General features: G+C 40.0%; 2 protein-coding genes across 2 annotated transcripts; both read right to left on the reverse strand.

Annotated features, from left to right (window-relative positions):
* Window positions 1-281: 281 nt before the first annotated feature.
* lamp1a (lysosome associated membrane protein 1a) lies at window positions 282-15258 on the reverse strand. Its single transcript, XM_006780348.3, has 9 exons — window positions 14909-15258; window positions 4206-4312; window positions 3900-4119; window positions 2861-3022; window positions 2581-2774; window positions 2327-2452; window positions 2184-2247; window positions 1913-2080; window positions 282-1274 (listed from the first exon to the last, which is right to left on the reverse strand). Exons 1-9 carry the CDS (start codon window positions 14958-14960, stop codon window positions 1135-1137), a joined length of 1233 nt encoding a protein of 410 aa, XP_006780411.2. The 5' UTR covers window positions 14961-15258; the 3' UTR covers window positions 282-1134.
* On the reverse strand, window positions 9802-12857 carry LOC148106413 (uncharacterized). The gene is made up of 3 exons (XM_087844515.1): window positions 10393-12857; window positions 10184-10295; window positions 9802-9867 (listed from the first exon to the last, which is right to left on the reverse strand). Exon 1 carries the CDS (start codon window positions 12855-12857, stop codon window positions 10770-10772), a length of 2088 nt encoding a protein of 695 aa, XP_087700641.1. The 3' UTR covers window positions 9802-9867; window positions 10184-10295; window positions 10393-10769.
* Window positions 15259-16035: the final 777 nt, after the last annotated feature.

Consider the following 16035-nt stretch of genomic DNA (forward strand, 5'->3'; position numbering starts at 1 on the left):
AGGTGGTGCAGTACAGTAAGTTAGAGGGCTGGATCCCCCCCCCCTTCTTACAATTGTGTGTTCAGGGGTCTCTTTAACACAGTTAAACAGTTTAAGTTCTAGGTTGACTGATTAGAGTTGGTTCAATATGTTCTCCAAGTAAAATTATGTGGATAATGAAAAGAATCATCAGCATCATAACGAACCAGTCTGTAATACAGCAAAAATCTCTCAGCTGAATATTTAACATACACCTGAGTAACCAGCTTGGAGTTAGGAAAAAAACCAAACAAAAAATGCAGCACATCACTCCACAGTAGGAATAGAATTTATTATCCAATACAAAAGATCAAACCCAGTACGCCATTAAAAAGAAGAAATTAAATTTTTACATTTCTTTTGGGGAGGGGGTGAAAAGCAAGAATGGAAATCAGCCATGCAGCTGTTAACAAGTCTATTGAATACATTCTGATTTTGTTGACCAAGTCTATGTACGGCTTCAGGGGGCACATCATTTACATTAAAGTAGGAATCCACACTTTATTGCCACAACTATCAGACTGCATTTGATTAGCTGCATTAACTGTGCAGTGCACTGATGGGATAGGCTTAGTTTCATCTGAGGAGGAATATTACTATAGGTAGCGGGGGAGAAAAGAGAAAAAAAAAACAAAAAAACCAAAAACACAAGCACACAGAGCCTTCTAAGAGTTGCCAGGATTATCTTATGCTCAGGAAGGAGAAAATACACCTGTGAGCATGTTTAGGTAGTTGATGTGATTCCCTCTGCCTCTTCAACTGGAAGATTCTTTATAAATAATTACACAGCTAAAAAGACAAACAGCAGTTCAAGCAAATACAATCAAGCTCCTAGAACACAAAACAAGAGCAGACCATTAATGGTTGACATGCTACAGCAAATTCAAACTCTCTCAAACTTTGAGTCACCTCAGGTTTCGTCAAGATGCATCTAAAGTTAGCAGTTTAATCATAATCCACAGAAAAGTGAAAAATATTCCGCAGATATGCACACACACACGCACTTCCATTCACTCAGGTTCATGCCCACAGAGTCATCCATGTGGCCAAAGTAACACCCTTTGGTTCATCCCTTCACCAATCAGCCTGTATGGTTCAAGTCTAATGAAGGGTCGCTCAGATGGCCTGGTAACCAGCATGGCTCCTCCTCTTGCCTATTAGATAGGCAACAAGGGTGATCAGCACCAGACCAGCCAGAGCTGCTCCAACAATAATGGGGATAATCATCTGGTTTTGGTCCATCTGACACTCCTCAGCTATAGACACACAAGAGGTAGAGCAGAAGGTTACGCTGTGCAAACAAAATGACAGTTTTTCCTTTAACACCACTGGGCTGATATGGATGTAGCACGTGAATGTTCCAACTGGTCTGGTAAACTGCATTTCAGACTTATCATTTTAGTACAGGGTAAGGCTTCATTTCATCTCATCTTCATCTCTGATTATTCATTCTGAAACAAGTTATGGATGTGTTCAACTGTCACCAGCAGCATCAGATTTTTCTTTTTGAATGCAAACCAATTCAAAAACGTTTTGCATGTAAAGAATATGGCAAAGTTCACCTTTTTGAATCAAGTTACAAAAACAAACTTGTCTCAAGGTTTTTTTTTTTTGTTTTGTTTTTTTTTTTTTTAATTTGCAGGGTTGTTCATGGTCATAAACAGTTGCTGAGCACTATCAGGCTACACAAATGCTCCAGCTGCTGGAAACAAAGGCTTCAGATATCCAATCTCAAAATGTTTGATCCAACTATTAAGTGAGCATCTGCTCTCCACACATCTTCAGCCAGTGTGGAGAATCCCGTTCAGCACAATTTTCACAATCAAAATGGGTAAAAACTTAAAGGAATGACATGCAATGTCAGAGACGAACAACATGCTTAATTCATTCTTACCTGTAGCAAACCGGCCACTCTTGACACCAAAGGGCTGGACTTGGAGATCGAATGTGTTGAGAGAAAAGCTCGGTGTCACAAACAGAGTCTGCTCTGCACTGCACATGTAGGAGTAGCCCAGCGTACTGCGCAGGTAGTTCAGACTGTTGTTACTCACGGAAAAGTTAGCTGAGTAGAGAAAGTTAATTTTATTCAGCTTCAAAAAGTCTAGGGAAAAAAAAACAAAAAAACAGCAAAAACGAAATGCATGTTGTTCATAAGAGGTACTTACCACTGTCAGACCAATTTGCAAGCAGTGTTACCCCACTCAGATGGTACTTGTTGGTTGTGGAGTTCTGTGGACCAAAGGAAGAGCTGAGCAGTTTTGTAAAAATAACTAATGTAACATTAACAAAAAAATAGGGTTAAATTTACCAGAGTGAAGTTGAAGGTGAGAATAGTAGATTGCGTCTGTGTCAAAACCAGTGTAGCACTGCTGGCTCCACATAATCCCGTTGAGTTTGTCACATTAGGATTGAGGTTTAATACATCCTGGACAGTCTGGCCAAAAAAACAAAAAACAAAAACCCAAGATACACTTTGTTTCAAGTTTCTTTTATTTCTATTGACAACTGGTTAAACATTTGCTGTTTTTGGGGAGAATGGCTGCTCTTGAAGCTGTAGTTTACCTTATTCTGAGATGTGTAGGAAACATTGAGCTGCAGCCCCATTTTAGCCAGGAGACATATGGTGTCATTGGTGTCCTTCACAGTGTAATTGCCCTGCTGAGGTGTTCCTGGAGGGGTTGGAGTTGGAACTGCTGTTGTACTGACAGTGGTAGGTGAAGGTGTTGTGCTGGTTTGATCTGCAAAACATACGGTCTCTGCGAACAGAGAAAATAATACTGTGAACATGAAACCGTTCAAACTTAAAACCACTCAAAAGTAAAAACCTTTAACATCCACCTACCGTTTCGACTCAGCTCATTCCCTGGCATGTATGCCTCCAGCCTCATGTCAGTGAAATTAACATTTGCAGTGGCAACTGCAATAACTGTAGGGCTCACACATTTGTAGGTGGTGTTGACTTTTGCTTCAATCCCAACAGAGGCAGACACCAGAGTGACCACACCTACAACAGAGTAGGTAGAAATCAGCACAACAGTACCTTGAATACCATTCTGTTGTTTACACTGACATTTCAGTCCAAGTCCTCCTTCAGTTTTCCAAACAATCTCGAGGCACTGCTAAAAGTTACAAAGCGCTCAAATTTAAAATAATCAGTGTGGCCGTCCTCACAACTGTTATAAAAAAGCTCATCCAGGCATTCATAAGAGAAGAGCAACAAGTTAGCTAGCTGACATCTAAAGACAATCCCTCTAAACCCTGACTTTGCGGTAAAGGTCACACATTCAAACACGGTTTTAGTAGATGCACTTAGTGTCATTTTGAAGCACCTATATCACTTCATTCTCACATTCAAACTTTGGGGTCCAAGTTGCCCACCCACCTGGGTCACGCATCAGCCTTTTATTGCTGATTAGGAATAAAAATTAAATACCTCAGACCTGCACTATGAAGAAGGACCTAACCAAGTGTCAGTCATCCAGGACATTGTCATTTTAAGAACTTGAAAATAAGCATAATTTTTAAGATTTCCCACCTTGCAAACTTCTTGAAAACAAAAAAACAACAACAAAAAACCTCCAGATTTTTCGTTCATCATCAGCAACCAAATAAATTCCTAAATGAATTTCACGTGTAACACCGAAATGTCTAGTTATACATGTAGCATCCCGTCTTTATGCTACACTATTCAGAACAGAATTCTGACAATTTTTTAAAAACCACAAAATAATATGGTAAAATGGTAAATGGCCTGTATTTGTATAGCGCTTTACTAGTCCCTAAGGATCCCAAAGCGCTTTACACAGTCAGTCATCCACCCATTCACACACAGGTAATATATTCAGATCTATCACATGATTCAAGACAATGCATGGTCTCACCGGAGGTGGTCGCATTGGGGAAGACTGAAGTGTCGCTTAGATTGTACTGCAGAGTCAGGCTAGAAACCTGATACAGGGTTCCATTGGTTGAGAAGTTCAGCCCAAGAGTGTAGCCAGATCCAAATACTGCCACCAGCCTGGGAGAGCTGCCATCTTTGCCACATGTGCTGTTTGCTGTATCCACTGTGGTAGAGTTGGGCAGAAAGACCTGCACTGTTCTCTGAGGACACAACAAGTGATACAACAAATAAATAACCGGACACACAGAAATGAAGCGGTAGTAGGTGAGCAAACATCTGTACATACGTTGGCATGGGTAGTGTTGTATATAATGGAGAATGACGCAGACAGATCGGCTTTAATGCAGGTGGTGTTGCTTTCCTTCACCTCAAGAGTAACTGCATCGATACAACCTGGATATGACAGACAATAAGAAAAACTAAGTAATAAACTGTATAAATAAAAATCATTCAACCATTTAAAACTGCATCTTTAGGCAGAAAAAGGAAGAAAGAAAAAAGTGGCATCAGGTCTCATCGAGTGATAAATCCAAGTCTGAAATGTTTTGGTTTCAGAGACTTTCAGGGGTGTTACAGTCAGTGTCTACATGTTTGCAGGCTTCAATAAGATCCCAGAACCCCATTTTAAAGAAAGGCATGGCTTTAGATATTTACATAGTAATTAGATTACATGCTGAATTGTGCATTGTCATTTACAACACAGAAAACCCGCAGTCAAACTGTAAGCACTGATATACTCATTAGCTCAGAATATGATCCAGTTTAGAGTCTGACCCCTAGGTTTGCTATGATACCAAAATAAACTGATGTATTTAAAACCCACACTTACACCATGTGCATATTCTTTATCTCAGTCTTTAACTTAGATAAAGGGTAATTAACAGTGGTAATTGTACAGCGCAGCCGCTGTTACAAGACCGCATGGCCTACATTTACCTTGTTAAACAAAACAACAAACAAACAAAAAAGTTAACAGAAACCACCACTAGAGGTCTGCAGACTGCTAAAGCCAAGCGCCCATGACCACAAACCCAGAAGCATTTCAAGAGACAGCACTCAGTGAATACTGTGCAGAAGGCTTTTTGTGACTGAGGTCCACTTAACAATAATCCTACAGGCCGATAAACTGATTTTATGACAGCCGTATAATGATCAGAGTCCACCTATGGGATTAACAGCCTGTTGAAAATTCAAAACATCTGTGGGTCATGATATAAAAAGGGAAGACGCACAACATTTATATGACCTGTGTCACTTGTCAGCCATGTTGACCTTAGTGACTGTTGTATGGTGTGTTGCTATGAACTGTTGAGCTAAATTATCTTCTTTGCCTTCATAACAGATGGTCCCATGTATCCTTTGCTAAAGTAATGAAGCAAGCACTATCTGTAGGTTCTCAGTAATCCAGGTCGTTTTCAGTGTTTGTGTTGAAGGCAAGCAGACTCCTTTCAGTTGCTTTAAGACCTCTGCAGGGTAAACACCTAGAACTCATCAGCTTTTATAATTGATGCTTTCAGATTAGAGGTGAAATATCTTCAGAACCTTAAAAAAAAAAAAAAAAAAAAAAAAGGTCTGCAGCTACCTTCAACATTAACATTAAGAGAATTCAAACAACTTACACCCAGGTCACTTAGTTAGCAACCTTCCCAAACAAAATCTGACTCATGCACTTGTTAATGTTAACTACTGAAATTAACACTTCAACTAAATGCCCAAATAGCTGCCAAAAGATGTTTGAGGTGGCTACAGAGACCTGATTTTTTAAACAACATTAACTCAGACAAAACCCATCTGACCTAATGTTGCCAATCCAGTTATACAGAAAACTCAGCCTACTTTCACACTGGCAAAACACACGCGGGCTATTAATACCTTCATCCTCTGGAACCTTCTACCCCACTGCTACATGTTTCACTGTGTGTCAGATGGTGGCTATAAATCTCAAACACATTGTTATCTACAGTAAACACTTGTATTCAATCCAACAAATCATATCCTTTAAAAATAATGCAATACCAGGGTTCTCCCACTTGCGTCACACTTCCCATAAAGTCAACAGAGAAGCTGATGTGCTCTGGGTCGAGTTTGACTGCTTTATTTAAATTCAAAGAGGAACAGTTGGACTTTATCAAGTTCTGTCTGGCGTTCTCAGAATATGTGGGAACAATAAAATGGGAAATGCCATCAACAGAATAAACATGCTGGTGAGTTAGCAGAAAAAAAAAAAAAAAAAAAGAAAAAAAAAAGGATGGTGCCACACTGAAAAAGTTCTGTGCATTTCAGGAATTTATTTGCTAGGGGGCAGATTTAACCAATCTTTGGCCTCATCCCACTGCAAATTTTATCATTCACGTATTAGTGCACTGACAGCTCTTCCTTCCTCCATTTGATCTGAACATAAAGACCACTGTGCGTCAGCCCTGTTGGTGGTCTCCGTCAATCACACCCACTCCTTTCTTGCTGAAACTTAACCCCATGTCACCCCTTTGTTGACCCTGCAAACACACTGCAGACCATTTACACAACACTGCAATCCAGTGAGCTGCAGACACTGTGTGCACAGACAGGATGAAGCATATCAAAAAAAAAAAAAGTATAAAACACTGACCCTGTTTTGTAATACAGATTCAAAACTGAACCCCCAGTTAGGTTTTACTTTAAAGCAATGTCAGTAATGTAGTTTTATATTACAGAGTGAGGATGGCAACAACTCGAGCTATAACTGTGCTGGCCTGTTTCCCTGTGTCAGCAGCAGCCAGGTGCCTGTGTATGCAACACAAAGCAAGCATAGCAGTCATGTGAAGCTCTCAAATGACACAACAATGAGGCTGATCTGCAGCTCACCAACATTTAAAAAAGGAAAAAAAAAGGAAAAGGGATCATTACTAAATCTACAGACTTTTCGGGCAACTGTGGTTTGGTTTCACAAATGACTCAGTGTGAAACTGGACCTTAAAAAAAAAAAAAAAAAAAAATGCTGTTGGGTACCTACTAACCCAATTTTACACTAATAAAAAGAATTAATCAGAAAGCTGTAATCGCACTGAATTATAGAGACATTCTACCTTTATGCTACAAAAGACTTCAGGCAGTTATTGGAAACGAAGGCCATTTTGTACTGAAAACTCAAAGTTTGATTTCTTGGTTTCGGTTTTTCGGAGGGGGGGGGACGGCAAACAAACAAACACCACACCACGACTGATCTGCCTGCATCAAGACTTGACAGACAGCAATTAACTGACAATAGGAAAATCCATAAGTCTTTGTTAAATGAAAAATTCTAATCTTTTTGTCACACTAAGCATAAAAACTGCTCCTGTTTGCAGTCACACCCATAAAAGCCTGAATTTTGTTGTTTTTTTAAACCCAGGAAAAACCCCGGTATGCACTATTCCATCTACATTATGTAAATGTAGCCCGGATAAAAGAAGTAGAAGACGCTGCTGCACAACTGAGCAAGAGGACAACCCAGATAGCAAGGAAACATTGAAACAATGTTGAGTCAATATCAGGCGACATCATTGAATCAACGTTGAAGTGTGACGTTGATCTAACGTCACTCTTGCACCCTTTTTTAACATTGAAACAACGTCAGGTTTTGATGTTGAATCAATGTTGAAACCTGACATTGATTCAACGTTATATTTTCTAATACTGTTGACATTGAAACAATGTCAGATTCTGATATTGAAACACTGTTGAGCTATGGTGTTGATTTTCCACCTCTTTCGCACAGCTGCTTTTCATTAAAACAACAGTTAAATCATGACTGGAAATCTACCTTTCTTTATAGGTATTTTAACCAATACTAAACTACTGCATGTTTCCATCAATACTTAAACCACCTAAACACATAATTGTGTTTTATAAAAAAAAAAGTCTCAAAATGTATTAATATCCTAAAATAAGAAAGCATTGCATGTGATGTAACAGAGAAAAACAAAAAAAAAAAAAAGGTCAATAGGCATGTTTTGTTTGCTAAATACTTTATTAAAAACACAATTTCCTATTTACATTTATATGTTTCACAGAAGTTATTCATTTTTTACTCCGGGATGGGGATGCGTCCTGCACCACCCAAACGATCTGGGGCGTATCGGAGCCATTTCTGCACTGCTTGTGCAAAGTCAAACTCTGACATAGAGTTTGCCCCTAACTGCTGCGTCAGGCCATCTAGGAAAAAAATACACACACACACACAAAAAGTGAATTAGAGCACATGAATAAGTTCTTGTTAACTGTCTTCAGCGGGGAGAAAGTATGTAAACTCCTAGGCTGATAAACAAGAAAGTCACCAGGCGTAAATCTGCAAACTGCCGCATTTGATTCCCAGAGAGCTATGAGCGGAAAAAGTGACAAGTCTTAGCATAGTGTGCCGTGTATCCTTTAAAACAAAATAAACATGGGGTCTTCGGGCTGTACAAACTACAACCCGAGGACTAAGTAAGCCAAAGACCAAAGACTCCATCTCCAGATTAACCGGACATGAAAGTCTTGTTATTAAGAAAGACAAAGTAATATAGCCAAAAAAACGGTAAAACTTACCACCAAATATGCATTTGCAGAGCGCTGTATCTTTAAATGCCCTCTTTTGCTTTGTCTGGTCCTTGGTTTTTTTCCCTGCCCAGTTGAGTACCGAGGCCAGCTCGTTTGTAATGGCATAAGCCATTACACGGCGGACTCGCACCTCCAGTGTGGTCCCTCCAACCAAGGCAAAGCGTCTCACCTATAGACACATTTTAAGAGATGGAATTAGCGTGTCTCATGTCTCAAATGTGTATGCAAGTGCTTGTGTGTTTAATCAACAGGCCGTTGTTATGTATTTAAATCACATCTGACAGCTATTACACTTTATAGTTACAAAGTGTACATAACCTTTATATACTTACCATTGCCTTATTGGCCTCTTGTGATAGAAGAGCTGCCTCTGCATTATTTAGCTCCTCTATGTTGTGCAAGGGCAAATCCAGAGGCAGTACCCCAGCATCTACCGATTGATTGCAGCCGGTATTGCGGATGGCTCCGACCTCCTCACGGAGTTCGTTAACTGCTCGCGTCAGGTCTGACAGCATAGTTAACATCTGTCGCATAGTCGCATCTGTTTAAAAAAAACAATTCTAGAAAGATTAATGGCTTAAGCAGTGAGAGGCGAAAAACTAATGTATCCATAAGTGATGGTGTAACATTCTGCATTCAAGTACAAGTTGTTCTAACTGCTAAGAGCTTTTGCTAATTTTTGCCTGTCACATATATTTGATATTTGTATATGTAGCTGCCATCACCAGTGCATGAATTATGTGTGAATGGGTGGATGACTGAATGTGTAAAGCGCTTTGGGGTCCTTAGGGACTAATTAAAGCGCTGTACAAATATAGGCCATTTACCATTTATACCATGTAAAATCTGAAATTCCAAGACTTTCGAACTTGCCTTGTAATAGTGGCCTCACAGAGTCTCTGGAATCTACAGAAAAACAAATCACAACAAGATGACATTCAGGAGTATAAACTGGTGTTTTGAAGATAAGAGTACAATGACATTGTGATTCAGCTTTAAAACAATTTTAAAAGCATACCATCTATAGGGAAGGCCTCGACATCAGACTCAGCATGCTGGGGAAATCGCAAAGCTGTGTCGGTTGTGCTGGAGTTGTGCTGGAGTGGAGAAAGGTGCCGACAGCTGGGTGGGGCATTATGATGCCTGCTGTCAGTGGGCTGGGGGAAGACTGCGGAGTGGTGAGGGCTGTTTAGAAAAAGTTTTTTTTTTTTTAAGTATTTAAGAATACAGACAACTTGTCAAAAAAGTTTCCTTGTGTCACACACAGATATGTACAAAGACACTAGACAGTATTTTATTACCTGGTATTTTCACTCGAGGGGCCTGGGGAAACCTTTTTTTTTGTGGGCTGCTCATCCTCTGAGTCACTATATGTGTACAGGGGATTTGGTCTAAAGACAAAAAGTTGAAAACGGTCATAAGTAATTACAAATGTGCTTTTGGAATATTTTTTCCTAAAGTTACAGTTTGATTTATAAAAACACACACAGGAAACGGAGATGTGCAAGAAGGTACAGTATACAAGGAATTTTTGAAGTGCACAAGTGTACACGGCTTTGCATTTTTAAAAAGTTTACAAGCTTCCACTTTTTGGACTATATTATGTGGTGATATTGCAGTATGCAAGCACCACAGATATGTGTAAAAGACAAGATCATAAATTCTTAGCAATCAAAGATATGTTTGTGAAATAAAAAAAAGTTTTACTTGTGCTTTCTTTTATGCGTGGTATGAGTTTCAGCTTCGGACTGAAGGTCAGACGTATCACAGTGTTCATCTAGATATTTCTGAAGACTGCGTTCTGCTTCGTGAAATGTGTCTGGAAGTACAAACACAATGTATAGCCAGACATAAATTAGGACACGAAAAACTTGTTATTGTTACATTTATACAACATCAACCCAGATGATACCCACCATGGCTTATTAGAAGTCGGACTGGTGTGTAGGTGAGCCATGTTGCACCAGGATGAACTCTCCTCTTTACTGCGGCGTGGATCCTGAATGTGTCTCGCGGAGGATATGGAGGCCATGACAATTTCTCCCCATTTATCCATGAACTAGGGACAATTTCGGTACCACCAGTGCTGAACTGCACAATGCACCAGTCTTTCATTTTTATTTTACTTGGAGTCCTTTTTTGCCCTGTCTAGGATAAACAGGAAACATGTAATTACAATATATTTCATAGTCACTAAAAAACTTGATCTATTGACTGAACTAAATTATAAATAGTCGATTAAAATGTATATAGGCAACAATTACAAGCAAACCCGATAAAACAAACTCTTTTTTTATTGACTATGCATGATTGGCAATGCAATGAAAGCTGTGTTGTCTGGACAAAGAAAATATTTGCCAGTAACATTATTGAGCTTTGTAATGCCAGGTCTGCTGTTCAGCTGTGACACTCTGTAGCATCCAATTCTGGATGACGGTAAGGGGTACTGAAAGTAAGACTCTTTGTGACAAAACTTTTGGAAAATAACAAATGTGTCACCATCTACTTTCACAATGTTGCGGATTAAAGCAATGTCATCGACTACCTGCACACAGTTGTCCCCATCCCCTACAGACAAGATGTACTTTTCTGTCACTACTTTCTTGTACTGCTCTGAATGGTGTATCGGAGCCACAAGTGGACCATCATAATGCTGATGCATTAACTTTTGTGCTTTTCTTGGTGGTGCTGGCTTCACATCCGGTTTTTCAGAAAGTCTTTTTACAATTTGTTGTAAAGGCAAGTGAGGCTTTCGCAAGAGATGTTTAATCTGGCCTAAATAATTTTCATAGGGGAAAGCAGCAATGTTATCTAACGTGCCAAAGAGTCTATATTCTTCTGACAGGTGTGTCAGCTGGTGTACGTTGTATGTGATTTCATCCCTACCATACAATTCGCCGAAGTGAGAAACAAATGACACCAGGAATTCATTGGCACAATTGACCATTTCATTAGACATAGAGGGGGATAACAGCAGATGCATTGCTACAGAAAACAACATAAAGTTATCATAGAACTCAACTGGAATGCTATTCCTAAGCACTACGGGCCCTGTGTACAACGTAAAATTTCGCAACTCTGTTGCTTTCCATCTATCAATTTCAGACAATTCCCTTGGCTTGCGGTTAAACTCATTTGGTGTATAAGGTCGCAGAGCTTTCAACTTTTCTGAAATTTCACCTACTGTTCGACTGGACAGCCTTGTTGCAAGTACTTTGCCCTTTGTCCACAAGTATATGAGTTTTCTTGTGACTCCAAGACAACATAAATGCATATAATCCAAAGGAAACATCGGTATCATCTTAACCATACCAGCTAAAGGAGACAATGTTTGATTCAAGTGGTGGTCTTCATCAATCATCAACTGAAAATCTGCATCCGTTCTAAGCTTTGCATTAACTTCTGGGTACGTCATTTTGTTCTTCCATTCACCTACTTGAACACATTTATCACAACCAGAATAACCATTATGAGCCTTTATGTTTTTAATGAAAGCTCTTGCAGGTGCATCACACACAAATGAACATACTTTAACTGTTATCTGGCAGCTATTGTAAATAATGCCATACTTCAAAATGTGCCTGAGGTCCTTCACAAATGGGTCCAAGAACTGAACTACACTTTTTGGCTTACAAAGACCACAGTAGAGACCAACAAGGAATGGTGATTTTGTGTAGTCAACATTTGCAATTGCAAGAATTGGCCAGAACTGAAGTTTACTGCTTTTGAAAAGGGGTAAACCATCTATATTAAACTGCAATTTTAAGTCGTTCAACTTGGCAGGCAAGATCAAGGATTTTAGTCGAGAGACCAACCCTTTAGCCAAACCAAAATGATGGTATTCCCCACCATCCATTTTTATTGTGTTTATTTGACCTTGCGTTCTGAGAACTGTCCTGGCATCTTTTGGTAGGTCTGGGTGAAACACACGCAAAATTCCCAAGAGTGCTGTTACTGCCACCAACGACACTGAAAATGTAGAAGCCCAGTATCTTAAACTTGTTATTAAGAATTCAGTATTTGGCGCTTCGTCATCAGCTTCGTCATCACTATTATCAGAATCAAACGGTGGTGCATGGCAACCAAAGCTGTCAAAACTAAAGTCACAGTCATTATCCGTGTCAGGTGATACATAGGTCTCACATACTTCTGAAATCTGCTCATAACAGCGACTGGTAAATACTTGACTGTCTATACCTGGGTGACAACAGTGGGACACACCAGACTCTTCTGCAACCTGCGGTCGCTTAACGTCAACTTGTGCATTGCTGTTTTGGTTATGTTTTTCAGCAACCATCTCTTTAAAGTGCCTGAGTATATCGGACTCTGCTGCCTCAACCATTTTCCGTAATTTACGCCTCCTTGACCAGCGTGATGTCATTGTCAGTGTATATCAGATTAAACAAATAGTGCTATATTTGGAAATAGTCAAATAAGCAAATTGTTTAACACTAGGAATTTTTTTAAGGACGTAAGTTTCTTACTTATCGATGGGTGGATGGTAGTTACCAAATCAGATCTGTAAAAAAGAGGAAAAATAGGGAACAATGTCAATAAAGAGTGAAAACTGGATACAAAGACGGCTCATAGAAGCTGAACCGAGTCCTATGTGTGAAGTGACAGTAACTGCATGTGTATATGTAAGCATTTAAACACTGAAGATAATAAAATTAACAGTATTTTGTCTAAGTCTGCCATTGTATGAATTCATGGCACCGAGACAAAAACTTGGCGCACAGTGTGGCGTCAAAATAGGCGCAAAATAGGTCCACACGTAAATGCTAAAACGTAAAGTTAGGTTAGCGTGCAGCGTAAAGTTCGGTGAGTGTGCAGCGTAAAGTTCGGTGAGCGTGCAGCGTAAAGTTAGGTGGGCGTGCAACGTAAAGTTAGGTGGGCGTGCAACGTAAAGTTTGAATTGAGTGCGAATCGAAGCGGGTGCTCTCCAATCATTAAAAGTAACAAAGTCATTGAACACATTTATACAGTTACCTTTACGTTTATCAATCATATATCTCAGATTTACAATTTTTTGTAGTACTATGTTAAAAAGAAACTACAGAGCGAAAGTCTCGGTCAAGCGAAGCGACGGCAAGAACAAAGGAACCCTCAAAGCCTTAAAGCTAGCTAGCTAGCTAGCTTTGTAAGGGAATATAACGGAAAAGTTTGAAACGAAAATGTCTTCTTTGTTGATAGACTTTGTTCGCTGTGCAATTTATTTGTTGCCGGTTTGTAAGATGAAATTAGACACAATTTCGGGCTCCCATATTTTGTCCGAAACTTTACATTAACAAGTTTGTTTGTTTTTTACTGTTATTCAAATGCAACTGTGGAAATAACGAATAGAACAAAAATCATTCATTCTTACCTTATACTAATCGTGGTGCAGGCCAGTGCAGTGCAAGAACTGATGCCTTCTCCGGTCCGCTGAGAGTAATGTCCCGCTCTACTGTACAAGACAATGGTTACCTGGAGGGATGTACCACTGTGAGAGGGGGTGCTTTGGAATAGTCCAAGTGGTAGCAGCTTAAATTTCCCGCTCAACCATTAATCTATGGCTTTTCAACGTGATTGTTGTCGCCTTATCAACTATAAATAGATCAACAATCAACGATGACAGAACAACAGTGAATCAATGTTATTTCAATGTCAGTGTCAGGTTTCATCAGTATTTCAGTGTTGTTTCAACATTGGTTTTGTGTTGACATTTCAACCCTGACGATTCTGATGGTTCAGATGGAAAATCAACATCTGTTCAATGTCTCCTTGCTATCTGGGAAGTCTCTAGCTTGATAAGCTGGCAAATAACACCCATAAAACACCATCCTCAGCCACCCAGCTGAAGGTGTGGTGACTAAAATTTACTCGTTTTGTTTAAATGTTTGACAGTCTTAAAGTTTTGTTTTTCCCTTTTAAAACTACCTGAGGTCAAAGAAACAAGTAAAGGCTGATGTTCTAGAAACTCAGTAATCCATACTTTCAGCTTCTTTAATCACTACAGTAGCTAACAGCTGTCCCATCACCCGCAGGAGGCTGTTTTTTTTTTTTTTTTTTATGATTTTCAGCCTTTAACAAAGAAAGGGTGCGCACAGGAACATCATGCCATGAGGAAAAACAGTTTAAAAAAATAGTCTTATGTAAATTATCCTCCCTGAGTTGTTGATGTTTTAATTACGTTATGAGTTTGACATTTATGGACATTAAATACAATGCAATTTATAGTCCACGCGAAGGCAACGGCAAGCACTAACGAGCTGAACGAGGGGGGAAACCTTAAACCTTTTTGGCTAGTTTTAGCTAAAACGGTTAAACGGCCCGGGCCGGTAACGCACCGACAGTTTTTGCACCTGACAACTAAACCTACCGCAGGTTGCTCGCGCTTACACCGTTTGGTTCAACAGTAGCTTCTCAAGAGGGGAAAAAAAACGAACTCACCTAGGACCACAAACCAGACGACGAGTCCGGCCGTAGCGTGAGACACTTTCATTTTCAAGCAGAGCAAGAAGCACTTTTTCACCCTTGCGGAAAGCACGAACAAGCCCGGGGAGAGAAGTGGTGCTGAGCCGCGGCGGCTGCTGCTGTTAGCGCAGGTGGGTCTACACGGCCACACTTGACTCCACAGTGCTCCCGTTTACGTGTGTCTGCTGTGTGAAGGAGGGTAGTCGAGGCTTTTTATTGTCCCTAAACTGCGTCCAGCTGGGGCTAAAGGACCAGTAAACAGAGTCGAGCGTCGGTCACAGGCGTACAGTCTGATTGCGCCTCATCTCATCATGTGAACTGTTAGCCTTTAGAACCCCAGTCACGTGAGACCGCCCCTCCCGCTTCCTCTGTGAACTCGGCTCGGCCATCTCCGCCAAACAACGAAGGCTGCATATTTGCCCTGCTATCCAAGTGGCAACAGCATTTCATTCTGTATACCTGCATGACAAAATATGATTGTTCTTGCCCCACATTTACTGCCGGGTAGGATTTGACAGGATGTTAATAGACGCCTAATGAAAAAACTAGGGCGCAATCAAAATGACTTCTCACATCACTGTCATACGCAGGGCTTATTAATTAAAATGCTGCTGGCTGGAGAAATAAAATGCTGGGATATTTTGACTTCCGGGTTCTCCTTTTCTGTTCCCAATCCATTAAAGAACATTTTAAACCACTTATGGAATTTTAGATTTTCGTTATACCATGTGTGCGAACTACAGCACAGTGAACTGTATATTTTTTTATATGAGGGTGTAGCACGTGAAAGGCGCCTCCACCTCTAGGCCGTGCACTCTGCTAAGTGCGTGTTGTGGGCAGTCAGCTGACATCTTCAATTCACGAGGGCATGCCAAACCCTAGAAGGAACTCAGAGGGCCCTGCTAAATTTTAGTGTACAGTTCAGCCATCCTTTTTAACAAGGGACCCACCTTTTTTTTTTTTTTTTTGCCTTAAATGAGACTATAGTATTAGTCAGCCAGCCATAAACCCCTATATTTCTATGAAAAAAGCAATATCAAGGGAATGGTGAAAGGACAGCGTTATTAGTACAGCCTACAAATCCTGAACCAGAATGTATATTT

This window comes from Neolamprologus brichardi, chromosome 1, assembly GCF_056152115.1.
Source record: "Neolamprologus brichardi isolate AB-2024 chromosome 1, ASM5615211v1, whole genome shotgun sequence".
In the NCBI taxonomy this organism is placed as follows: domain Eukaryota; kingdom Metazoa; phylum Chordata; class Actinopteri; order Cichliformes; family Cichlidae; genus Neolamprologus; species Neolamprologus brichardi.

Bases quoted from the DNA above. Each gene is read 5' to 3' on its own strand.
- LOC148106413 (XM_087844515.1), bottom strand. From the start codon at position 12,857: ATGACATCACGCTGGTCAAGGAGGCGTAAATTACGGAAAATGGTTGAG.
- lamp1a (XM_006780348.3), bottom strand. From the start codon at position 14,960: ATGAAAGTGTCTCACGCTACGGCCGGACTCGTCGTCTGGTTTGTGGTC. The intron at 2,775-2,860 runs GTAGGTGGATGT...CTCTGTTCGCAG, and splicing joins GAATGAGCTGAGTCGAAACG to AGACCGTATGTTTTGCAGAT. The intron at 1,275-1,912 runs GTAAGAATGAAT...GTGTGTCTATAG, and splicing joins GAGTGGCCGGTTTGCTACAG to CTGAGGAGTGTCAGATGGAC.